The 24583-nt window shown below is 38.8% G+C and overlaps 1 protein-coding gene across 2 annotated transcripts; it reads left to right on the top strand.

Moving 5' to 3' along the window:
* The first annotated feature begins 11 nt into the window (after positions 1-11).
* Positions 12-22114, top strand: CUNHXorf58 (chromosome unknown CXorf58 homolog). Of its 2 annotated transcripts, XM_090264188.1 has the most exons (9): positions 2821-2870; positions 3278-3413; positions 4782-4881; positions 6351-6445; positions 6871-6982; positions 13213-13344; positions 17989-18218; positions 20638-20800; positions 21534-22114. In XM_090264188.1, the coding sequence occupies exons 2-9, from the start codon at positions 3298-3300 to the stop codon at positions 21708-21710; spliced, it is 1125 nt and encodes a 374-aa protein (XP_090120314.1). In that variant the 5' UTR covers positions 2821-2870; positions 3278-3297; the 3' UTR covers positions 21711-22114. The 2 variants fall into 2 exon arrangements, with proteins under 2 accessions (XP_090120313.1, XP_090120314.1); XM_090264187.1 differs by lacking the exons at positions 2821-2870; positions 3278-3413 and adding an exon at positions 12-434.
* The last annotated feature ends 2469 nt before the right edge of the window (positions 22115-24583 follow it).

Raw genomic sequence — 24583 nt, 5'->3', positions numbered from 1 at the left:
GCGAAACACCGTGCGGGTGAAGGCGGTACCGCCAAGTAGATCCCGCGAAAGCTTAGTTCGGAAGACTTGGACTAGAAATGACGTTGCCAAGCTGCGGTGCGTCGCGCTAAGCTGCGGCGCGTCGTGCTTCGCGCGGCCAGCGAACTCAAGCCCCGCCTCCCTGAGGCTCCGCCCCTGCGCCGACGGTTGCTAGGCGGCCAGAAGCGCCCGCTCAGCTTGGGCAGCACAGGGGGGCGCGAGGAGGGAGTTGCTGGACGCCTCCCGGCCCTGGGAATCGGCTTTCGCCGCCCGGATTGGGCGCTCAGCGGCATGAGCTGGGAATTTGTGCGCGCGCGCGCGGCCGCCGGGCGGGGGCGCCCGGTGGACCTTGGGCGCCTTGGAAAGCCTCGGAGCCGGAAGTCGCCGACTTTGGGCCTGGATTTACTTCTCAAAAGGTTTTCAGTAATTTTTTTTTTTTTACCGTGGTCTGAAGTTCCGGAGGTCTTAAGTTTAAAGTAACTTTCTACATCCTTTAGTCTCCAAAGGCCCTGATCTTTTGTTTTCTCTTCGATATACTTAAGTTTATGCCCCACACTAGGAATCAAATGTTTGTCCGTTAATAGTAGTAGAAATAGTAATAATGACAATAATTACCTTACTAACAGGAATAGTAAGCTCTAACGTGGTGTTTACTATGTGCCCTAATTCCTTACACATTTATCTAATCTTTTCAATAAACAAAATAAGTGGACATGATTATTCCCAATCTGAGGAAACTGAGGCAGAGAGGTAATGTGTACAAAGCCACATAGAAGGAAAGTGGGCAGCCAGGATCTAAACCTAGGTCTGCCTTTAAAGCCTGTGATCTCACCTAAATAATTGTTATAGTGTGTTATAATGGAGATGTGTTTGATATTTCATTCTGTATTTCACGTCCTAACCCCGTAGAAAGTGTAAACCCATCCAGGCGGGCATCCAGAAGACTTGGGAGGTTTGTATGGTAGTGTCCACCAGCCAAAGACCACTTGGAACACCACTGTAGTTGAACAAGTTTGGGTTTATTTCTTTTCTTATTGCTGAGAGGAAAATGCACACTTTGGGAAACAGTGAGGCACCTCAGTAAGAGGCTGTTAGGAAGATTTATTATAGGATTTGGGCTTGGTTGGGTGATTTGGGGGCAAGTTCAAGGAAGCGGGGCTTTGCTCTGGATTGGGTGTGTTAGGAAGCCAAAGTAATACCAAAACCCAGCTGTGAGTGCCAGGCCAGCTCCCGGATGTTCAGGGCTGCTTTTCTTCTCGATGCATTGTATATTACAAGCCACCCCCATCCACATCCCTAAGGAGAAATACTGAGATCTTAAGGCTCTGCATTAGGAATGAATGTCATATGTACATAAAAATACACAGTATAGTAGTAAATTAGGGCAGGAGTTCTTAATTTCAGGGGGTATGTGAACTTGGATGGGGAAAGATTGCAACTTTATTTTTACTAACCTCTAACTGAACTTTAGCGTTTCTTTCAGTTATAGTGTAGGCAACAAACCACAGTAATAGCAGCAGTACCTGTGACTTCGTCATGGTAGGAAACACAGATATCTTCATATCATGTTGTACTCATGGAAGACTTCTTTAAATATCATTTCTATGCATTACCACTTCACAAATGCAGTAGTGATTATAGCTCTCATTTTATTTAATGCATAAAGAGGCATATATTTCTATAATTTTGTTTTTTAAAACATTGCAACAATGACTTCAATGTCATTGAAGTTTTTGTAATCCTGTATATTTTATGTTATGCATTTTTATTTTCTTTTATCCTCACCCGAGGACATGCTTATTGATTTTAGACAGAGGAGAAGGGAGGAAGAGACTGGGGGGGGGAGAAACATCGATTGTATGAACGCCAACTGGGGATGGAACCAGCAACAAGGCATGTGTCTTGACCAGGAATCTAACCTGCAACCTTTCAGTTTACAGGGCCTCACTCCAGCCAACTGAGCCACACTGGCCAGGGCTATGATATGCATTTTTAAAAACATAGTTCCCAGAAGGAGTCTATCCATGGGGGTGCATGACACCAAAGAAGAGATAAAGAGCCCCTAGTTTAGAAGAGACTAACAGTGACTAAGAATTTGGAAATTGCATCCAAATTAGAGTAATACATCAAGGGACAGAAAATCAGATATGGAATCAGATCATTTAGCATACACCCTCTCACTCTACCAAGGTGGGAACTGTGCTACTGAGAGGTTAAGGGGCTTGATCACAGTTTCATAGCTATTTCATGACAAAACTGAGTGAAAAATTTTTAGACAAGCATGTAAAAATCCTCCACTCTGCTAGGCATTGAGGATTCCGTAGTTAGCAAGATGCCTCCTGCCCTCAATGAGCTTGTCGGAGTGACAGCCCAGAAAACCAGTGATGGTGCAATATGAGAAGTAATGCGTAAGAGAAACATAGAGTATTACGGGACCTGGGAGACAGGAGTGAGCAGCTCTGTAAAATAGGTGGAAAGCTTAAGAGAAGAGGCATCAGTTAGCTGGGGTCTTCAAAGATGAATTGATGCTTGCTGGTGGCAAGGAAGTCATTCCAGTTAGAGGATATGGCATGATCAGCAGCCCAGAACTATAAAACATCGACTCAGTGTAGAAAGGAATGCTGATGAAAGTTGGTATCTTGAGATTTGAAAGAGAATGGAAATAGATTGTAAAAAGCCTTGAATGGCACTCCAAAGAGTCTGGACTTCAGCTAGGAGGAAATGAGGTGTCCCTGAAAGATTATAAATCGGGCAGTGATAAGGTTGGTTTATTGACCTAAAATGTTAATTCCAGCTGCAGTGTGGAGAACGAATAGGACCAAGAGCCTGAAGACAGAGAGACCAGTGAGAAGGTGATTGGATAGATCCCCTTATCTTTCCCATATTCCCCATATTTTCAGTACACAAAGACTGTAAACTGTAAGCACTATTTTTTTAGATTTTATTATTTATTTTTAGAGAAAGGGGAAGTGGGGGAGAAAGAGAGGGAGGAAAACATCAATGTGTGAGAGAAATGTCCATCAGTTGCCTCTCACATGCTCCCAACCAGGGACCTGGCCCAAGCCCAGGCATGTGGCCTGACTGGGAATCGAACCGGTGACCTTTTGTTTCACAGGCCGGCACTCAATCCACTGAGCCTCACCAACCAAGGCAGCAATATTAAGAGATACACTATGCCTTCCTTTTTAAGGGGTTCTGGAATTAGTGCAACAATCAGATGACCCAAGTCTCATCCAGTGCTTAATTTATATACTTTCAGAGTACTTCATTATAAGAAAAATGGAGCGTTCCTCAAAGGTAGCAGTTACTGGTGTTCAAAAATCAATTCATTCGAGCTTGGTAAAAGGCCGCAAAGTAACTTTTCCAAATATTGAAAAGGCAAAGGAAGGAGCACTGTGAGTAGCCATCTTTCACCTTGTATCATTTTCATAACTGAACAGATTACATACGGTATTTACCAGGTAACATCAAACACTTCTTGTTTTGTAAATTATAGGTTTTTTGTGTGTTTTAAAATTACTTTTGAATTGAATAATTATTATAATTATAGTATTGCATAATTTACAAAGCGTGTTAATGCACATCTCTTTGATCCCGACACAATTCTATGAAGCAGTCTTATTACATTTTATACGTGAGAACGCAGCAACTGGGAGAAGGTAAGTGGTTTGTAGAAGGGGAGACAGCTAATAAATGGCATCAGCTCAGATTCAAAGGATTTTTTTCCATACTCCAAGGCCTTTTCTGCTCTGCACCTTATAGTCTGCATTTTGCCAGCCAACAGTGATGGTGAAGTTACAAAGGAATACCTCTCCTCACATGTAGTCCTGTGAGGGGTAATGATGGGGTTGGGGGGTTGGGGAGAGGGAGATCCCTGTGACCTATTAGTTCTAGGATGTGATCACAATAATTCTCTGATGTGACGGGAATGAACCTGATTCAAGCATATATCAGAAAGCCGTTTCTTTTCTAGGGCATGGTCATCCGCTCCTACAAGAGAATTCAGCCTGCTGTAAACTTCGGCAATTCCACATTCTATTTTCTTAGCATTTCAACTAGTTGTACAGTGTTTTTAAGAACTAACTACAGCCCTCGCTGCTGTGGCTCAGTGGATTGAGCATCAGCCTGCGAACCAAATGTCGCTGGTTCGATTCCCAGTCAGGGCACATGACTAGGTTGCATGTCAGGTCCCCAGTTGGGGGCACGTGAGAAGCAACCACACAGTGATGTTTCTCTCCCTCTCTTTCTCCTTTCCTCTCTCTAAAAACAGATTTAATAAAATAAAATAAAAATAAAAATACAGTAACCTTGTTAAAAAATTAAAAAAAACAAAAAGAACTACAGTGGAATCATTTTAGATCATGGATGTTTTTAGAAAACAAGTATCTCCTCACATTATTTACAATGTTTACATATATTGTAAATATATACATATATATTTAAATATTGTAAATTTTATTTATATATATATATATATATGTGTGTGTGTGTGTGTGTGTGTGTGTGTATGAATGATAAAGTTTTAGCCAGGATGGTTTTTTAATCTCAAGGGAAATATTCTCAAGTATTTCATATCCTCATTCTAACTGGAGTTTGAAAATGACCAGTTCCAATTGCCACGTCCAAATGTTCTGCATTACGTCAGTCTTAGGGTGCGGGAGGGGGAGGTGCAGGAGGAGGAAGCATAAATTCAGAGGTTCCTAAGATTTTAGGAAAATGAAAACGACCTCACAGATCTTAATCTCTTTTTTTTTCCTTCTCAGATCTCAGAAAGATATTGCAGCTCTAACGATACAAAGAGCTTGGCTATCTCATTTGAACAGAATAATATTTCAGCTCCTAAAGCACGCAATTTGTGCAGCAGTATGTATTTTGCTTTTTGTGTTCTCTGACACATTTCATTTTGCCGCAGTATTGTTTGTAAGAGCAAAGAAAGTAAACCATATAATGTCCATCAAAGTGATGCTGATTAAATAAGTGTTGGTGCTTTCATAGCATCAAACCTTGAAGCCTTGCATATGAATCTGCAGTAGAAAGATTGCTAAGATATTGTGTTAGTCAAAAAGGCAACTGCAGAACAGTATGAGTAATATGGTCCTATTTGAGTAAAAAATGCACATTCCACACTCCCCGCACCCTCAAAAAAACAACTCTGGCAACTCCGGCAGAATATTAAGACTTCCTTCATAGCATACCAAATATTCTCCTAATAAAATCACCCATGATTACAGTGGTCTATAATTAGTAATAGTCACACTGAGGGAATTACAGCCCCTCTGAAAAAAGTCATAAAGTCTGAGCAGTGTGTACAATTCTACACCATCTGACCCACAGACCCATTTCTGATATCAGTGAAAACAGAATACCTCAGAGAAAACCCACCCAGGTGAACTTGTGACATTGCAGGTTCATTGTCCATTGCCTTCACATACGGAACTTGTATTTGAGTATCATAGTACTGGTTTTGTTATAACTTCAGAATCTTTTAGTAACAGAGAGAAGGAAATTAATGCTTTTTTTTATCTGTTATCCTAATGCTTCAAGTTACTACCTTACGTTAATAATGCTTTGTCATTTTAAAAGCCCTCTGGCACACATTTTTATGTGATTGTCATAGGCATAAATGGTGGCCAGGGTTATATGGGGGTAAAAGTGGGGGGCTTTAAAGTCAAACATATCAACATTTGAATCATGGCTTCCCCACTTACTACCTGTATGCCTTCGGATAAGTTACAGACACTCCCCAAGCCTCAGCCTGCTCATTTGTAAAATGGGAATGATAATATTCAACTAATATTGCTGAATTGTAAGGATTAGATGAGGTTATGTGTATAAGGCCCCTACTGTAGTATGTGATATATAAAAGGTGCTTAAAAGCTACTAACAGTACTATTATCTTCCTCATTTTACAGTGATTCATTCGATATTAAATACTTGTTAAGCACCTGCTGTGTTCCAGGCACTGTACTAGATGCTGGGAATACAGTGGTTAAAGAGTACACTGCTCCTAACTTCATTAAGCTTACAGCCTAGTAAGAGATACAAAGGAGTTTATAATCAATTACAATACATTGGGAGAAGTGTGTCATAGGGAAAGAACGGTGCCTGGGATCTCGAGGAGGAACACATACCCAAATTTGGAGGCCAAAAGGGTGAAGTAACTGACTCAAGGCTACACAGATGATAAGTGGAGAAGCCAAGACTAGAACCCAAGACTTCAGAACTTCAAGTCTGGTGTACTGTTCACTTTATCATGCCACCTCTGTTATTTTCAGTAAATTGCATCTGATCAGGGTACCACCTTCTATTTATAGCACCATCATCTATTTCAGGAATATTGTGGGACACAAGAAATACTGAAGAATTCAAGCTCCTTAGAGGCCGAGCTGATTAAAGATCCTAGCATGAAGTGTAAAGTCAGATTCAGGTAATGTTTCTATGCTGATTTATTTCAAGAAGTACTTAGTTAATATGAAGACATCTTAGAAGTTTATTTTCTTAAGTCCTTTTAACTTCTCAGTATATAATTACAAAGTAAATGGGTCCTTACTTACATTTATTATGTGAAGAAACTGAGGCATGACTTTTGGATCAAAAGTTGCCTTGAGAGTGGCTCTCGTCTCCCATGACATGTCCAGTCTGACACACATATGAGAATAGTTGTGAGCGCACACACTTAAGTGTGGCTCTTTCACCTTCTGTAATCCACTTCATTACCAGTCTTTTTTTCTGTGCCCTGGCACAGCCTTTACCCTTCATGCAAGAAACTGTGTGAAATATCAAGTACAAGGGGGAGGAGTAACTGAGCCCCAAACTTGATGCCAAATGACAAATTTTTGTTCTTTCTTTCAGACTCAGTGGTGAAACATTTCCGCCTTCTATTGTGTTTAAAGTTTTTCTTCGTACCGGAGGCCATGGTTGCAAGTATTTCAGTGGAAAAAATATGTTAAAGCCGTTAACTAAGGTGATGTTTCACAATGTACATTTTATGTTAATTTAGCTTCTTATAGTTCTTAACATCATAACATAGATATGTAGTATCTGAATTGCATTGAAGTATACAGACTAAATTATTTCACTATGAAACATCCCACCAGGCAGTTAGTATTCTTTTACGCATGTGTTTCAAAGTGTCTCTGTTTATTAGTTAACAAATATTTGAAATAATTACTTATATAAGGCCCTAGAAAATACCCACCACTATTCTTTGTATTAAAATTTTGGTTTGTTAATACAGCGGTGGACAAAAGTAGGTTAAGAATAATAATAAGCAGTACAATAATTAATAAATAACAACACAAGAATAAGCTCTGTGTTTCGCGTATTCACAACTGCAGAACTTCTTTTGCCCACCGCTGTAATGGATTAATGTGGTCTATTAGTCACGGCTTTAAAATTATGCAGAACACTTGGTGCAATTTTGTCTAATGACACTTTATCATTGTTTCTTCAGTTCTGGTAGCATATTTAGAAAAAGTCATGCTGGACTGTTGGAAATAAACTTCTAAAATATTTATCTTTTTTTATATGAGTTCTTATACTTTCAAGTTACATAAATATTCAGCAAAATTATGTCTACAGCATAGGAATCACCTGAGGATCTTGCTTAAAATGCAGTTTGGGATTCAGTAGATCTGGGATGGGCCTGAGTCTAACTAGCTCCCAGGTGCTGCCACTGGTGCTGGTCCATGGACCACATTTTTAATAGCAAGGACACATGGTTTACTCCTTTGACCCTTATATATGACTATAACTGAGTAAAAAAAAAAAATGTGTGCACTCTCATATTTAGCCTTTTATAAGCCATAAACCAAAGGTTATTTTCCTGTAACTTTCTGGAAGTATTTTATATGAAAAGTATTGTCCATCTAAAATAATCAGTAATGGCATGAATCGAGGCTAGAAGACCACACAGCCTGGCAGTGTCTGATCAGATTCAGCATGTGTAGCTTTTATTCTCTGAAGAATCTTAGAAGAGGAAAAGAGACTGCTTTTCTCTGTTCTCAGGCAGTGTCAGAAAATTTAGCTCAGTTTCAGAAATGTAGCAAACAGATTATGTGTTTTCATATGGAATATGTTGTTTCAGAACATTAATATATGTTCATTTGTGTAAGATGATTTCAAATGCAAAAGTAGATGTTTATTTTACATTCATGCCACATTTATCTACAGAATAAGCTTAGAGTTGGCCCTGTACAGTATCATCAGTTGCTGCTTTTCTGAGGTTATATAATGGGGCCTTTCCAGGAACTGAAAATCTCCTGGGTCAGCTCCTGGAGGCCCCTACTGTCCCCAGGCTGGAGCAAACGAGAACCTTGGACGCCGTTACTGGAAAGCACTGTGTGAATATTAAAACTCATACAAATGCTGTATAATAACTTAAATTTTTATTTAAGTTACAAAGTAACTGTTTAAAAAAGAAAATAGCACAGAGATTATTTTAAAAGGAAAATATGCCTTCATGCCTTTCTTTTCTGTGCTGCAATTTTCACTCGCCTGGGGTGATTACTGTTAATAGTTTGCTATGTATCCTTTATTTTTTTCCCATGAAAGCACACACAAATATATATTTTTTTAATTTTTTGTTTTTATTATTAAAATGCAATCATACCATTCAGCTTGAGTTTTTCACTAAACATTACAAGGGTTTTAATTGATTAGGACTACCCAATTTGGAGAAAACAGTTTGGGGTTTCTTTTTCTCTTTAGTTCAGCTTCAAAACAGATTCTGTTAACCCTTGGATTAATGGTTGATAGAAGTGGAATTTTTCTCACTATAAGTTACCTCAGCTCCTTTGCTCTTTAAAAAAAAAAAAAAGTTGTTTGTTTATTTTTAGAGAGAGGGGAAAGGAGAAAGAGAGGAGAGAAACATCACTGTGTGGTTGCCTCTCGCTCACGCCCCCAACTGGGGACCTGACGTGCAACCTAGGCGTGTGCCCTGACTGGGAATTGAACCAGCAACACTTAGTTCGCAAGCTGACGCTCAATCCACTGAGCCACAGCAGCCAGGGCTCATTTGCTCTTTGAATGTAGAAATTGTGTCTTTAGCAAACTGATCCAACTTTCCTAAGTTTACTTATTTCTTAATATGGAAGAAATAAGTCCATTTTAGTCTGTTCAGATGTTTAATCTAAGTTCACTTACGAAGGAGAGTGTTTCACAGATTGTTCTTGTTATTTCAGCCTTTCTCTTGTTTTTATTGCCATTTCTAGTTTCATTTCCTTATCATTTTCCAAAGGCACCTTTCATGTATTCACACACACAAAAAGGCAAAAACAAGTGAAAGGATACAGAATAGCCTAACAAACTTTGGAGAAGAAGAACAAAGTCAGAAAATTTACACTACCTGATTTCAAGACAGAAAAAGCCACAGTAATCCCCAAAGTGTAGTGATAATAGAGTTAGACAAGTAGATCAATGAAATAGAATAGAGAATTCAGAAATAGACCTACAGAAAGATGATCAATTGATTTTCATCAAACGTGCCAAGGCAGTTCATATGGTGCTGGAACAATTGGATAGCCATGTGTACAAAAAAGAGATCTTGTTTCAGTTACCTACTTCGATAATCTGTTTTCAGAGTAAGGCTTACTTACAGAGGATTATCATTGTAGTTAGTCCACCAACTATATTTAGAATATTCTAAAGCCTTGCAGACGCACAACATGGGCACCCCCTGGAACTTATTAAAAATGCAGACTCTGAATTAATTAATTAAAAAAAAGAATAATATAGGAAAGGGTGAAGCCAAAGAACTTATATGCACGACCCATGGACATGAACTAAGGGGGGTGGGATTGCTGGGGGGAAGGGGGTTACTGGGCGGAGGCGAGCAAAGGGAAAAAAATTGGGACTACTGTAACAACATAATCAATAAAATATACTTAAAAAATGCAGACTCTTGGGGCCCCACCCCACACCCACTGAATCAGCATCTGCCATTAAACAAGATGCCCAGGTGACTGTAGGCACAATATAATTGGATGAGCACAGTTCTAAAGGTGCCCCCCACCATGGCCTGGAGCACCTCTGGGTGACTGACAATTCTTAAACATTAACATTTAATGACTATTATTTTACATTGAAGATCCTGTTCTTCTTGAGGATTTTGTATTTATGTAAAAAGGAAAACATGAATATTAATAATAGCTTCCCTTATTGAACACTATCAAGTGTGATGTTAAACATTTTATGTGCATTATTATTTTTCATAAACTCTAGAGTATAGATTCTGTTATTATCTTCATTTTAAAGAGACTAAGTAACTTACCTAAGGTCTCATAACTAGGAAGTGAAGGAAATGACATCAAAACTCAGTGAGCCTGACTCCAGAGCCCATGCTCTTAACCCCAGGAACCCCACTAAATATGTTCTCTTATATGGCCTCCTGATAACATGTTATTCCCCTTTTGCCTATGAAGAAGGTGAAACTTGGGGAGGCTTGTCAGGCTCAGGACTGAGATTTGAACACTTTTCTATGTATTGTGCACATTCTGATACAATTATGGAGGTTTTATTCATTCTGAGCCTGTATATAATTGAACTGTTTCAAACCAATAAACTGTTCCCATGCAGAGATGCTAGTTATTGCTACCTTTGGCATTGAGAACGTCCAGCCAGGCAGGGAAGAGACTTGAGATATTAGAGTGACCTGATAAGCCCAAGTATGGATCTAGGCCAGCAAGGGCTATGGGGGCTTCTGGGCCACATTGATGCCAAGTATCAGGGGAGGTGTAAAATTTAGAGATGCCCCCTCCGACACTTTGAGTCACCCACTAAGAATGGAACCTGCCTCAAATCCTAGTCCAACTGGCTGCTATCCAGGAATCCTTGCCTAGTTTTCGCCCGTCCCTTTCTTTTGGGGCTGCATTCTTCTTTCCCATCCCTTACCAAACAGGACTTTCCTGAGTGGCCACATATGGCAGATGTATGAAAAAGCACATCTTGGCCATTGGAGAGCAAACACTTTTCAAACCCCTGTCACAAGTGGGCAACAAGCCTGCCCTGGGCTGCCAGGCATAGGGGTTTTTGGTTCAGAGACTGGGATGGGCCTCACAGAGCTGACACCCTGTACAAATAAAGAAACTGGGGATTGGGGTGATTGCTGGTGGTGGCTGTGTGGAGCAGAGTATGGAGGAACTAACAAGAAATAGTTTTTTAAGTACCTTGATCTAAAGTAAAATATAATTATATCTAAAGAAATGCTCAAAACAGAAACTTAATGGTTTTTCAGACCTGTTCTGTGTATAACTATTTGTTTTTACCTTTAGTGTCCCTGTGGGGATCGCTAATTAGAACCCACAGACAATTAATTGCAAGAAAGCATAATGGAGATACGTGCCAATACTGCCTTTCGGTTAGATGCATAGTGTACAAAGAAAGTAATGAAATGGAAAACCAAAACAATCTGCCTAAAGAAAGGTTCCATCATATTTTTAGTAAACAATTTCTGTTTTTTTAATGTATTACATTAGGAATAAAACTACATACAACCATTTGAATACAGGGCAGGGCAAAAGTAAGTTTAAAGCTGTACGGAAAAATCGTACAATAATTAATAAATAAGAATACAAGAATAAACTGTGTTTTGCATACTCACAACTGTAAACCTACTTTTACCCCATCCTGTATATTCTTTCATTTTTTATGTATGTCTGTGTCCTAAGCTTTGGAATTAAAAAAATAAATAGAGAAGGACTATTGTAGATAACAAAAGTGAGAACTGGAATAGAAAATACAACAGATTTGCTGTTGTACTGTGTGTTAAGTAAACAGAACAGATTCGGAGTTCCAGTCCTGTCTGAATCATTCCTGTCTGGCCTTATATCAGCATTGTGTAGCACAGAGTGCCCATACTTGGAGATACAAAGGAAAAGAGAGACCTGGAATCAAAAGATATTGGATTTTCAGCTACACCAGTTTCCCCTCACATAAACATACCCTTTGTGGCCAGAAGCACAGATATGTAATACAAACGCGTGTTGGGAGACACAGCACATACTTACGGGGATTGGGAAGGAGTGCAGGGAGTACTTAAAGCCCTACTCACAGTCTATGTAGAGCTGTTAGCACAAGGAGAGATGTTCATGGAAGATTTGGTACAGAGGGCCAGAGGGGATTTGAGCCTCAGTATCTTCTGTGATTTTTCTATCTTTGCCCTTTTGGGTGCTTTCCTTGAGTACCAAATGCAAAAAAACCCTTTGTCTGCCAATATTTGGCTACTAAGAATGAAGTCTGAAGGAGAGGGAAGTCTGAGCAATCTGACATATACATGTTTCCACTTGGAGGCCATGTATTAACTAACACATAAAGAGTTGGCCCAGTAACACCTTTCATTGCAGATCCTAGGCTAACCTATTCAATAACCAGGTAGGTTTTCTCTACATGGACACCACGAATGGCATTCTAGGTTTGTTTTGTGTTTTAAGAGAAAGGAACGTTTTTTAAAGGGTGAAGAACATCTTTTAAAAACTGGTCCTCTGCCCCAGCTGATGTGGCTCAGTGGATTGAGCACCGGCCTGCAAACTAAAAGGTCACTGGTTTGATTCCTGGTTGGGACACATGCCTGTGTTGTGGGCCAGGTCCCAGATGGGGACATGCAGGAGGCAACTGCTTGATGTCTCTCTCACATCGATGTTTTCTCTCCCTATCTTTCTCCCTCCCACCCCCTCTCTAAAAATAAATAAATAAAATCTTAAAAAAAAAACAAAAAAACTGGTCCTCTGGTCCTCGCTGGTGTGGCTCAGTGGATTGAATGTCAGTCTGTGAACCAAGGGTCACTGGTTCAATTCCCGGTCAGGGCACATGCCTGGGTTGCGGGCCGGGTTCCCAGTTGGGGGCAAGGGAGAGGCAACCACACATCGATGTTTCTCTCTCTCTTTCTCCCTCCCTCTAAAAATAAATAACATCTTTTTTAAAAAAGATATTTTTTTAAAAACTGGTCCTCTGAAGATTATAGACTCAGCTACTCCTCTAGCTACATTTTAAAACTGTAGATGTGGTTATGGAAACAAATTTTAAGTGGTTTTTAAAATCTCTGTAATATTTTTGTAAATATAGTTCATTTATTAAATAGCAAGCAGCTAGAAGAAAGGAACAGTATTTGATGTATTTGTCAGAAAAATAGGTAAAGTGTGTGCTGCTAATAATTGCTATTTTACTATTTTAAAAGTCTATTTTCTGTTCTATTTATAGGCATCAATGGATGCTAGTAAAATAATGGGGAGGAAGAAGTTTCATGAACAAATTATGGAAGATGTATGCCTTTCCAAGAATTTCAAAATCACTGATGAAATAGACATTGTCACTCTGCAAGATTACATGCAAGTAAGGAATTTAGGTTTGGATATTGAAAATGTACAAACAACAACAAAAAGCCTTCTAACCTTATTCTCCGAGAATCATACATTTTTTATTGTGAGAAAATACACACAATATCAAATGTACCATTTTATTTTTTTAATTTTACTTTATTGATTTTTTTTGAGAGAAACACCAATTTATTGTTCCACTTATTTATGCATTCATTGGTTGATTCTTGTATGAGCCCTGACCAGGGATCAAACACACAACCTTGGCGTATCAGGACGATGCTCCAACCAACTAAGCTACCCAGCCATGGCTAAAAAAACACATTTGAAGTGAAATTCAGTGGCATTAAGTACATTTACAGTGTTGTACAAATATTACCACCATCTAGTTTCAGAACCTGTTTGTCATTCCAAAGGGAAACCGCACATCCATTAAGCAGTCACTCCTCGTTCTTCCATCACTACAGCCCTTATCAACCACTAATCTGCTTTCTGTCTCTCTGAATTTGCCTATTCTGGATATTTCATACTAATGGAATCATATAATATGTGGCTTTTTGTGTCTGGGGAGTGATAGCTAAGGAATGCGGGGTTTCTTTTCCGTGTGATGGAAATGTTTTGAAAGCAGATAGTGGTGATAGGTGATGTGAACTTCTAAAAACCACTGAATTGTACACTTTAAAAATGGTTAAAATGGTAACTTTTATATTATATAAATTTTATCTCAGTAAAAAAATCAAAAATAAGTACATGGTGCAAAGAGAGTGCACGGGGATTTGACCTAGTAATGAAGGATTCTGTTATTGTTTGGGTGCTTTCTATTACAAGTGACAGAATATTTTCAGCCATAAGACGATTAACCAAAGGACACTTATTGTCCCATGTAGCAAGTCCCAGGATAGGAGGGTCCTGGACTGAGCTAATGCAGCAAGCTGCTCATGGACATCAGGGTCCTGTGTCAACTTCTCTACAGTTCTCTTGGCTTCCTTCACATGGTAGCAAGAAGACTATCACATTCTCAACTACATTCAAAGGCAGGAAGGAGACTCCTTGAGTCTTTTTATCTCATGAAGAAAACTCTTGCCCAGAACACCCCAACAGACTTCCCCTCAAGTCCTAATGATCAGAACTGGATCACATGGTCCATATGCTGGGGCCCTCCGGAGAAGTGAGAAATGGTTGATGGGTAGGCAATCAACAATGTGCCACAACCTCTGTCCGGGGATGAGCAGGTGGCATACCCAAGGCAAAGGCCCTGGCAGGAGGAGAGGCAGGGCCTGAAAGCAGGTCTGTGGACTAGAGGAGAGAGGGCACAGAGTGTGGTGTGTAGGCAGGCTGGCAGGCTGGAAAAAGATAATCATGCAGGGCTTTCGACCATAGTAAGGTAACGAGAAGCTGGTACAGTGTTTCAGGAAATGAGGTGATCGAATCTAATGAGTGAGGAGATCCATGTGGCTGTAGTATAGAGGAGGGATTAGAGGACAGGGACAGCTTTCTCCTACTTTGGAGGTCCCTGCAATATTTTAGGAGAGATGGTGGTATCTTGGTTTAGGGCTGTGAGGCTGGAGATGCAGGAGATAATTAGAAAATAAAAGCAGTCTGTCTTGGCCCTGGCTGGGTAGCTCAGTTGGTTAGAGCATTGTCCTGCTACACCAAGGTTGTGTGTTCAATTCCCAGTCAGGGCACATACAAGAATCAACCAGTGAATGCATAAGTAAGTGGAATAACAAATCTTCCTCCCTCTCCCCCTGCCCCTTCCCCTTCTTCTCTCTCTCTCTCTAAAAAAAAAAAAAAAAAAAAAATCAATAAGTAAAAACTTTTTTAAAAAAGCAATGGGTCTTGGTGAGAGGTCGGTAAACTAAAGGAAGGTGTCCAACAGGGCTCCTTAACACAAACCTAGATGGTATGGCTTGCTACTATAATTGTATGTGCTGTGCTTTTATACAACTGGCAGTGTGGTAGGTTTGTTTGCAGCAGCATCACCACAAACATATGAGTAATGCACTGTGCTATGATATTATAATGGCTACGATGGCACATTAGGTGATGGGAATATTTTGGCTCCATTATAATCTATGGGACAACTGTCATATAGGTGGTCTGTTGTTGACCAAAACATCATTATGTGGCACATAACTGTAATACCAACTCCTTTTAGTCTCACAACAACCCTAAGGGGTAGGTACTATTATTACCCCAGTTCACACATTCTGAAGAACAAAGTTCTAGCTCATAATAATATATGGCCTTAACTGTTCACTCAGTTGCTTCAATATGAAACATGAAATTAATACAGCGCCTTAGGGCCTCCCAATTCTGTTTTCTTTCTTTTAAAACCTTGACCTAGAAGATTAGGTTAAGGGCATCAGACCAGGAAATAAGTAGAGCTTGGGGGTGCCAACTATCTTTGCTAAGGACATTGCTCTCATACTTGCAGACCATGACTATGCCAAGGATTGGTGCCATAGAAAAAAGTCCCCAGATCGATATATTGGTAGCGAGAGTTATGATGATTGCTGATGTTTATTGAGCCCTTTATGGACATAGCAGTTTTTAGCTCTTTATAGGCATATTATTATCTCCTTTAATCTCCAGGCTTATAAATTATGTGACCCTTTAACAGATGGGAAAAATTGAGATTTTTTCAAAACCTGCCCGAGGTCATATAGTTCATAAGTGCAGAACAGATGTCTGACAGTTCTGCGATCTTTGCCCAGTTTACTACTCCACTCTCGGGAAATAAAACATACAGGCAGTCCTCATTTTACATAGTAGTACAGGGCCATGAAAAGTACCATGCAAACTGAAACCATGTGAAGCAAATTTTACATTCAATGGGGAAAATTGTGATTGTTCCATGCCTTTAAAAAATCTCATCAAAACATTTAAAATGCTCCTACTGTCTGTTATACATATATAGGAAATTTTTAAAATGAAAGATTTATTTAATATATTATAAAACAATGGGAAGTAAAGTGTTTTATTTCTTTGTAAAACACTTACTTATCAACTGTGAACATACTAAAGATTAGACACTACATAGGTGAATTGTATGGGATGTGAATCTCAATAAAACTATTAAAAAAGTTTATCTAGAGTAATTTGCATAGTGCTTCCCTTCTTGTTCTTATCTAACTTACAATACAGAATGAGCATCTTCTCTATACCTTGGCAAATTGTCATACTTCTTTCTAAATCTGGATCACCCGCCAACATTTTATCCTTTGGACTCTAAACATTGTGATGCATCTCAGAGTTCCTTCACTATGAATTATCTTTTTTGCCAGTGTCACTTCCTCTGGGACAGCTCAATCCTCTTTGTTCCAGTCCCTTTCCTCGCTTATGTTGATAACTTCACCTTCACCAAGTTCCTCTAGCTGCCTCTCCGCAGCCTCTTGAATGATGGCAGTGTCAACACCCCACAGTCACCTGTTTCTTCTAAAACTCCATTTACATTCGATTTGAATTTTACTTCCAGCATTACTACATTTTGTTTCTTTTTTGACTATTCCTTCTTTTGATTATTATTATTATTTTGTCACTGAGAGACAAAGAGGCAGCACAACTACATAATTTGCTGTCTCTGTGAACTCAACAGATATGCAGTGACAAATCGTTGACACACTTCGAAAGAAGTGGCCTGATTTGTCACTAATCACCATGCACATCTGTTATTTATGTAGTGATCTATGGATTAAAGTGGTAGCAGCAGAGTTTGTACTTTATACAATTACTCAATTATACTGTGGTAACTGAAATTTGAACCATATTGTAGGAGGACTGGGCTTATTTGACTAAATGGTGGTAATTAAAATTCATGCATGCCTAAAGAATACAAAGGGAGAACTGCCTGGATGTGTGTGTGAGGGAGTGTGTGTATGGAGGGGGGGTTATACCCTGACTGCCCAGCTGTTACTCCATTTCCTAGAATCATAGACTCTCCTTCCCTATTCCTATCTCTGAAATGAACATTTACAAGGTTGAATTGATGACATATTTGCATTTTTAATTCCTAATTTTATATTTTAAAATTCTTATTAAGAAAAGTGGGATTTCTATAAATACTTCAGATGAAAATAATGAAATTTGCCACTTAGCACCAGAGGTGAACTCATTATTTCTAAAAAGGTGTATGCAAATGTCATTGCAACCCACACATGTCATGAAGGAGCACTACCAGAAATGAAGGTCTCATAGCTATTATCAGCTTTTAGGCTCATCTTCAGTTTAATTTATCTGAGTTATATTTGCCATTAAAATGTTTATGCATTAAAGAAATATTTAGTGAGTGTGGTACTGCATCCATGATACTGAGTGACAAGGATTCTGCCTTTCATTAGAGGGGCTAAGATGTACACAGAGAGCTAAAACATCAGGTAGTCAGTAATAAGAGTCATAGAAGAGAGATGCCAATAAAATTCAGAGAGATGATCAAGGAGTGCTATTTGAGTGAAACCTTGGGAAATGTGTCTAAAAACATTCTAGAGCACCCACAACCAAACATTTTTAATTGTTTTTTCTTTCCATATGTAGGGTGGGCAAAAGGAGGTTTACAGTTGTTCATGTGGAAAATAATGCAATAATTAATAAATAATAATAATGTAAGAATAAACTGTGTTTTGCATACTCACAACTGTCAACCTTTTGCCCCACTCTGTAGTATTCTAGTCTTCTGGATAAGACCCCTGCATCTTTTGGTGGAAGAAATAACTGCTGGAGAAAATTAACCCTCATAAACATTCCCAGGACAATGATAATGTATGACATAGTTAAATACATAGAATGTGGAGTAATCTTAGAACGTCTACAGAAAGAAATGAAGTATCTATTACAGAGACCACAAACAGAAGAGATGCGTCAGGACCAGCTACGGATTGTTTCTGAAGTTAGGTAAAAGTGATCCCTCATTGGTCTTACAATACTAGGGACATTTCTAAAAATGTTCACATTCTGCCAAATAGCTCATAGAAGATAATAGTAGGGTATATGGGACCCTGGTCAGTGTGGCTTAGTTGGTTGGGCATCGTTCTGCAAACTGAAAGGTAGCGGGTTCAATTCCCAGTCAGGACACATGCCTGGGTTGTGGGTTTAGTCCTCAGTCAGGGTGCGTACAAGAGGCAACCGATCGATGTTTCTCTACTACATTAATGTTCTCTCCCTCTCGTTCTCCTTCCTTCCCCTCTCTAAAATCAATAAGTGCATGTCCTCAGGTGAGGCTTTAAGAAAATAGGGCATATGGGAAAAATAGGGTTGGGGCAGATTGCTCAAAACTTATACAACTTTGTAAACAGATCACCAACACCAAGGACAGTTGGTACCTGGGGAGGTAACGTCCATCACCAGACAGGCAGTTCAGGATAGCTGGAGGCCACCACAGCAGATATTTAAAATGTACAGTAGGGTAGGAATGCTAGCAACTCTTTTAATTAGAGCATGTAGTGGGCACCAAGATAGTGCAGATGGAAGTGGAGTCCTGGGCCGGTGTGGTCGTCCTTTAAGTGGAGTCAGTTCGACTTGCCAAAAACCAAGAGCCACCCAAGCTGGGGAGGACGTTGGAGGACGGTAAGGGTGGATTGTGGCGGGGGGTGGCACCTCTATGGGGAGAGAGCCCTAGGTATAGATGCTAATTGTTGTTTTTATGAATACAGCCAGAAGGGCTCCCATTGCCTATGCTGCACAGAGCTAAGGACTTTTTCCCTTTCTGCTGAAAGCTGTAATTCTGCTCTTGCTATTCTGGCTCCCCATGCTGAGGATAAATTATATATAAATTACAGTGACATTATTCCCTTCTTTACCAGTAGTGTGTGAGCCAATTCATGTTATAGAAATGCATGTTGTAGCAAAATAGACTGTATTATGATCTGAAGCAACATGAACAGAATATGACTGCTCCAATTATACTTCTTTTTTCTTTCCATTACCAAGTCTCACCTAGCCCATCTTGTTTACAGATTAAGCTTTCCTTCTTGAGAAAAAGGGAGAATAAGACTGAAGAGGACCTATTGGTAGTCCATTTTCACACAGTCGTATTTGAAATGAAAAACACTCCTTTAGTCCCTGAAGAAGACACTGGTGACCAATAGTCACACAAACATGCTGGGTTTTGGGGTTGTTGTTTTTCCCCAGGAGAAGAGATGAGTGGTGCTAACTCAATAACATAATTTAGCCCACTTATTTTTATGATCAAGGCTATACATTTGCCAGACAGATGGCCTGGTATAGGGTGCAGTCAGTCTCTCATGAAATAGATTTTCACTAGCTCATCCAGATAAGCCCTGAATATAGAACTTAACTCTATTACCACCAAGGTCAAATAAATGATGGAATTTTCTCTGCCAACACATGTAACACCAGACTCGTTGATGTTTGGACTCATGCTACTGATTATTCAAGAATGAGTCGCTTTAAAGAACCAAATAAGTAGTCAAATTCTAAATCAATTGAAGAGTGAAAAGTACTTTCTTAAAGGCTTCATTGAATGTCTTAGTTTGGGATCTTCCACAAATAAACCATGAGATACGGATTTGAGTATGAGTAACTTATTTGAGAGGTGGTCCCAGGAACCACTGTTAAGACGGGGGTGGAGAAGTGGAACAGGAAAGGGCAGGCAGCCGACACTGTGTGTTAGCGAGCCAGTTACCACTGTGAGTTACTAGAGCTTAATCTCTCCTGGGAATGTCTGAACCAGTATAGAACGCGCAACTCCAGTTATCCCGGAGTTGGGATATCTATACACCAACGCCCATTAGTCGTTGGTGAAGGGTTGCTTAGCCCAGAAGGTATTAAGTCTCGGGCAGTTTCCCCGCATGTGGGTTTTTGTTTTCACAAGAAAGTTATCAGGCTGAGTGAGGTCAATGCTAGCAGTTGGAAGTTGGGCGTATGTGCCCTGCGGTGGTAAGGCCAAGGGGACTATGGACATGCTACCAAGTATGTCTGAGCCTGACACTGATTTTTTAAAAAAGTTTGCTTTTTTTCAGCCATTATGAAATTTAATACATTTTTGTGTTAGTCTATGGTAAAAATAAAAATAAAAAAAGATTCGGATGGCTACTACATGGTATTTTCCAGGAAAACTGATTTTAAATTGATACCACATTTCATAATTTTCATCATTATCATTCCCAGTGTCATCACGGCAGATAAAGAACTGTGCTGTGTAACTCAAACAGAAATGATACCTTCGGCCTAAAAGTATATGTGCAGCATTGTTACAAGTACTGAGGTCTATGATATATTTGCTAGAGGATGCTTTAATAAAATTTGGAACTTGCTGTACATTTAAATTGTATTTTGTGCCAATCTTTTCCAGGTACTCTTCATCTCTCTCAGGTAGCCAGCCTTTCCATCGACCCTACCAACAGCAAAGTCAAGTTAAACATCTGGGTCGTCAATCCAAGCAAGCTCAAGTGAAAGCTGAAAAAATGCAAAAAGCTTATGAGACGGCAAAAGAAGCAAACACTTCTGTGCAGACTGTAAGTTTAACTTGTACTGAATTCATTGTTTTGGGCAATATGCAAACCAAGTCATTCTACTTCCATAAGTAGAATTTTTCTAATCTACAAGTTCAAAGCTGAAAAACCTTTGTTATATACCTTGGAGGATAGTATAAAGCTACATTTCTCTTGGTAACACATATTTTTTAAAGACTTTTATTTATTTAATTTTAGAGAGAGGGGAGGGGAGGGAGAAAGAGAGGGAGAGAAACATCCATGGATGAGAGATACATTGATCAGTTGCCTCTCACATGCCCCCCAACCAGGGACCTGGCCCACAACCCAGGCATGTGCCCTGACTGGGAATCAAGCTGGCGACCTTTCGGTTCCCAGGCCCGCACTCAATCCACTGAGACACACCAGCCAGGGCTTGAAATTCTTAACCCTGATCAATTCTTCATGAGCTGGCAAAAAAACAAAAAAGAGCCCTCTGTATGTTGACACTGATCAGTCAGCACATCTCTATTGGTGCTTGTCTCAAAGTGGAAGTCATTTCTAGCTGAACTTCTTAAAGTCTATACACTATAAATTCTGCCTCAGTATACTCCTACATTCTAGGAATATTTACAATGAACATAGTCATGTATTACTTCGTAATTTGCTGCAAATTTTTTAGATGAGGCTACATATCTAAAAAAGTCAAATATAAAAATATAAAGTAGCAAAAACCAAATATAAAACACTTCCCACTTTTGTTTATAATTCTACCTAGGAACCTCAAGCAGACACACCTGATAAAAAGCAACAAGAGACAACTATCTCCTCATCATCATCTTTTGACATTGTGGAAATTAAGGAACTCGAGTCAGATGACAAATTGGAAAAAAACAAAAAGGGACCATTTGCCTGGTGTCAAGAGTTGTATATTCATCGTTTTCCACCATTTTAATGCACGGCTAATTAACAGAAAACCAAGTTATTTAAATAATTTGCTTGTCTGTCTATAAATGATTGAATATGAGTCCTAAAGAAAAGCGAAATATAAACAAGGCCTCGCTATGCTCTCTTAACCAAATGCATGACAGATTTTTAAGCCCTTTTTGTATTACCATGGGTACAAATATTTTTTACTGACAGAATTTTAATCTGAATAAATCATTTCAACGAGATGCCCTTGAACTAACCAGATACAATTTTTTTCTGAGAAATGATGAGTAAATTAATCCCTAGAATTTACACTAGATTTTGATTTTCCTTCATTTTAAAAAATATCAGGCCAGGCTATGCTTAGCATAAATATTAGGATTTGCAGAATAAAAGGCGGCTGTGGAGTCAGGCTGCTGTGTCTTTTTTTTTTTTTTAGAAGCATATTGTTTTTTTACAGAACAATTTGTGATTGACCTAGTCTCAATTATAATAAAATTAATAATGAATTTGTTGCTACAGTCAGCGTGACATAGCATACCTAATCATCACTGAGCAGTGTAAGCTCTTGGGACAGAATGTTGCATCTGCTTTAATGTGGTACTTTGGATATTTCCCAAGCATGAAGACTGTTTTGAGTAATATTTATTAATTTCCTTTTGAATTGATAAATTCTCATTCCTGATACAGTACAAATTATTGATATTTTTGTGATTCAGGCTATTGGATTATATCAAACCTTACCAGAGGCTGTGATAGTTAAACAAAGTGCATTATTTATTGAACTTAAAAAATACAATTTTTCATTTTGCTTAACATTTAAAATGTAGAGGTTGATTGCTGATTTAACTCAGGCAAAGCAGCCTATAAATGGATCTCATTCCCTGCCAAAACACTCTCTTAAATCATAAAGAATATTGTAGTAAATGTGTATAATTCCTGCTAGAATATATTTACCATAAACATGTACTCTTCAATATTAACATATCCTCATTTGATCTCCAAAAATGGGATGGATAATCCCCTTGTTTTCAGAGCTTGTACTGGACAGTGGTTGAATAGGAAAAAATGTATTTACCACATGAGTCATACATATATATGCTCATTTGTTCAATTACGAAGCAGTCCCTATTTCAATCAAATGTATATCAGATTCAGTCTACCCACAGTATGTGCAATAACAAAGCTAAGGGAGATTTACAGTAGTAAGATGAAGGAAACTGACAAAGGAGGACAGACAAAGTGTCTGTTTGAGGGCTGCCACTTCTCATATTAGCTATGACTTTGTCCATCATAATGCCTAGCTACAAGGGAGGCTGGGAAATGTACTCTTGTCTTGGGCAGCCATGTACCAAACTAAAATTCGGTTATAGAAGAAAGGGATAATTGATATAAAAACATAATTAGCATCAGTTTCCAGCCATTATGTCTTCTACTGGTTTTTTAAACTCATGTTAAACAATGTAACCACATCATAGAAAATCCTTTTAAAAGTAGAATTACACATAATCTCATCACTATAACAGATGTTTTCATTTGCTTATATCTTTCTAATCTGTCTAAATATGCACAAATTTTCACATGGTTGTAATCATAAATAACGGACAGCGGTGGGCAAAGTAGGCTTACAGTTGTGAGTACACGAAGCAGTTTATTCTTATATTGTTAGTTATTAATTACTCTATTACAACTGTAAGCCTACTTTTGCCCACCCCTGTAGATTTAAAAAGGGAAAAGATTTATAAGATCTGAAGAGAAACCAGAGCATACCACCCCTGTAGATTTAAATTTTCCACTTAATATTGTATATTAAACATAGTCCATTTAAAAAACAATTTTTAATGGCCACATGATAGCCCATTGGGTTGATGATGCATAATTTACTTAACCATACCCATATCATTGGATATTTCAGTGATTCTCATTTTTCACTATTGTAAATAATTAACAGTAGAGTAAACATCTTCATAGTTTTTCTTTTCTTTTGGTTATCTTTCTGTTATTTGTTTTTAACTTAATTGCACTGTAATCAGAACATGATTTGTATGATACTGATTCTGGAAAATGTTTTGAGACTGGCTTTATAGGCAAGTATATGTTCAGTTTGGATAAATGAGTTTTGCACTCTTAAGGAAGAAAAGAAAGAAGAATCCAGTACAGAGAAAGAAAAATGTGCATTCTGTGTCAGCGGATACAAGATTTGATACATGCCCTTTTTTCAGCGCTATGCAGTGGCATTCTCACAGCCCAGTGAGGTTTATACAGGTACAATTACTACTAATTGAAAACTTCTCCCTATACACATCCTTTTGATCAAGCTTGTTAAATTTCTTATTTATATTTTCTGTATGCTACTAACTTTTGGTCTGTGTGACACCAATGACTGAGAAAGGTATATATTAAATTCTACTGTGGTGGTGAGTTTGTCAGTTTCTCCTAATTCTGTCGATTTTTGCTGTGTGTTATTTGAAGATATCATTAGGCACATCTCTTCCTGGTGAATTGGATCTGTTATCTTTATGTTGTTACTATCATTAGTCCTATTAATTCTGGCTATCGTCTGCCTGGCATGTCCTTTTGTATCTTCTCTTATTTTCTCCCTTTTTATGTGTCAGAGACCGGCGGGGTGTTCACTAATTCCATTTTCTCTTCCTGGGAACACAGGACTGCATTTTCCAGCTCCTTTTACAATTATGTTGGAGCCACCAGAGGAATATGGACAGAAGTGATATATGCCACTTCTAGGCTTGGCAAAAGTGTCATGCGTGATCTTCTATTGCTATCTCCCCTGTTTACATGTCTGGAGGCAAGGAACTCCAAAATGGTAGGACTCGGATTAAAGGACCCTAGATTCCTATGTCTCTGATTGAAAGACTGACACCCAGAGTAGTGACCTGA

Source organism: Furipterus horrens, unplaced genomic scaffold (assembly GCF_987537825.1).
Source record: "Furipterus horrens unplaced genomic scaffold, mFurHor1.1.pri manual_scaffold_17, whole genome shotgun sequence".
NCBI lineage: Eukaryota > Metazoa > Chordata > Mammalia > Chiroptera > Furipteridae > Furipterus > Furipterus horrens.
The sequence above is the reverse complement of the archived record's forward strand: the minus strand, read 5'-3'. Positions and strand labels throughout refer to the sequence as shown.

Bases quoted from the DNA above. Each gene is read 5' to 3' on its own strand.
- CUNHXorf58 (XM_090264187.1), top strand. From the start codon at position 310: ATGAGCTGGGAATTTGTGCGCGCGCGCGCGGCCGCCGGGCGGGGGCGC. The intron at 435-4,781 runs GTTTTCAGTAAT...TTTCCTTCTCAG, and splicing joins CTGGATTTACTTCTCAAAAG to ATCTCAGAAAGATATTGCAG. The intron at 4,882-6,350 runs GTATGTATTTTG...CATCTATTTCAG, and splicing joins AGCACGCAATTTGTGCAGCA to GAATATTGTGGGACACAAGA.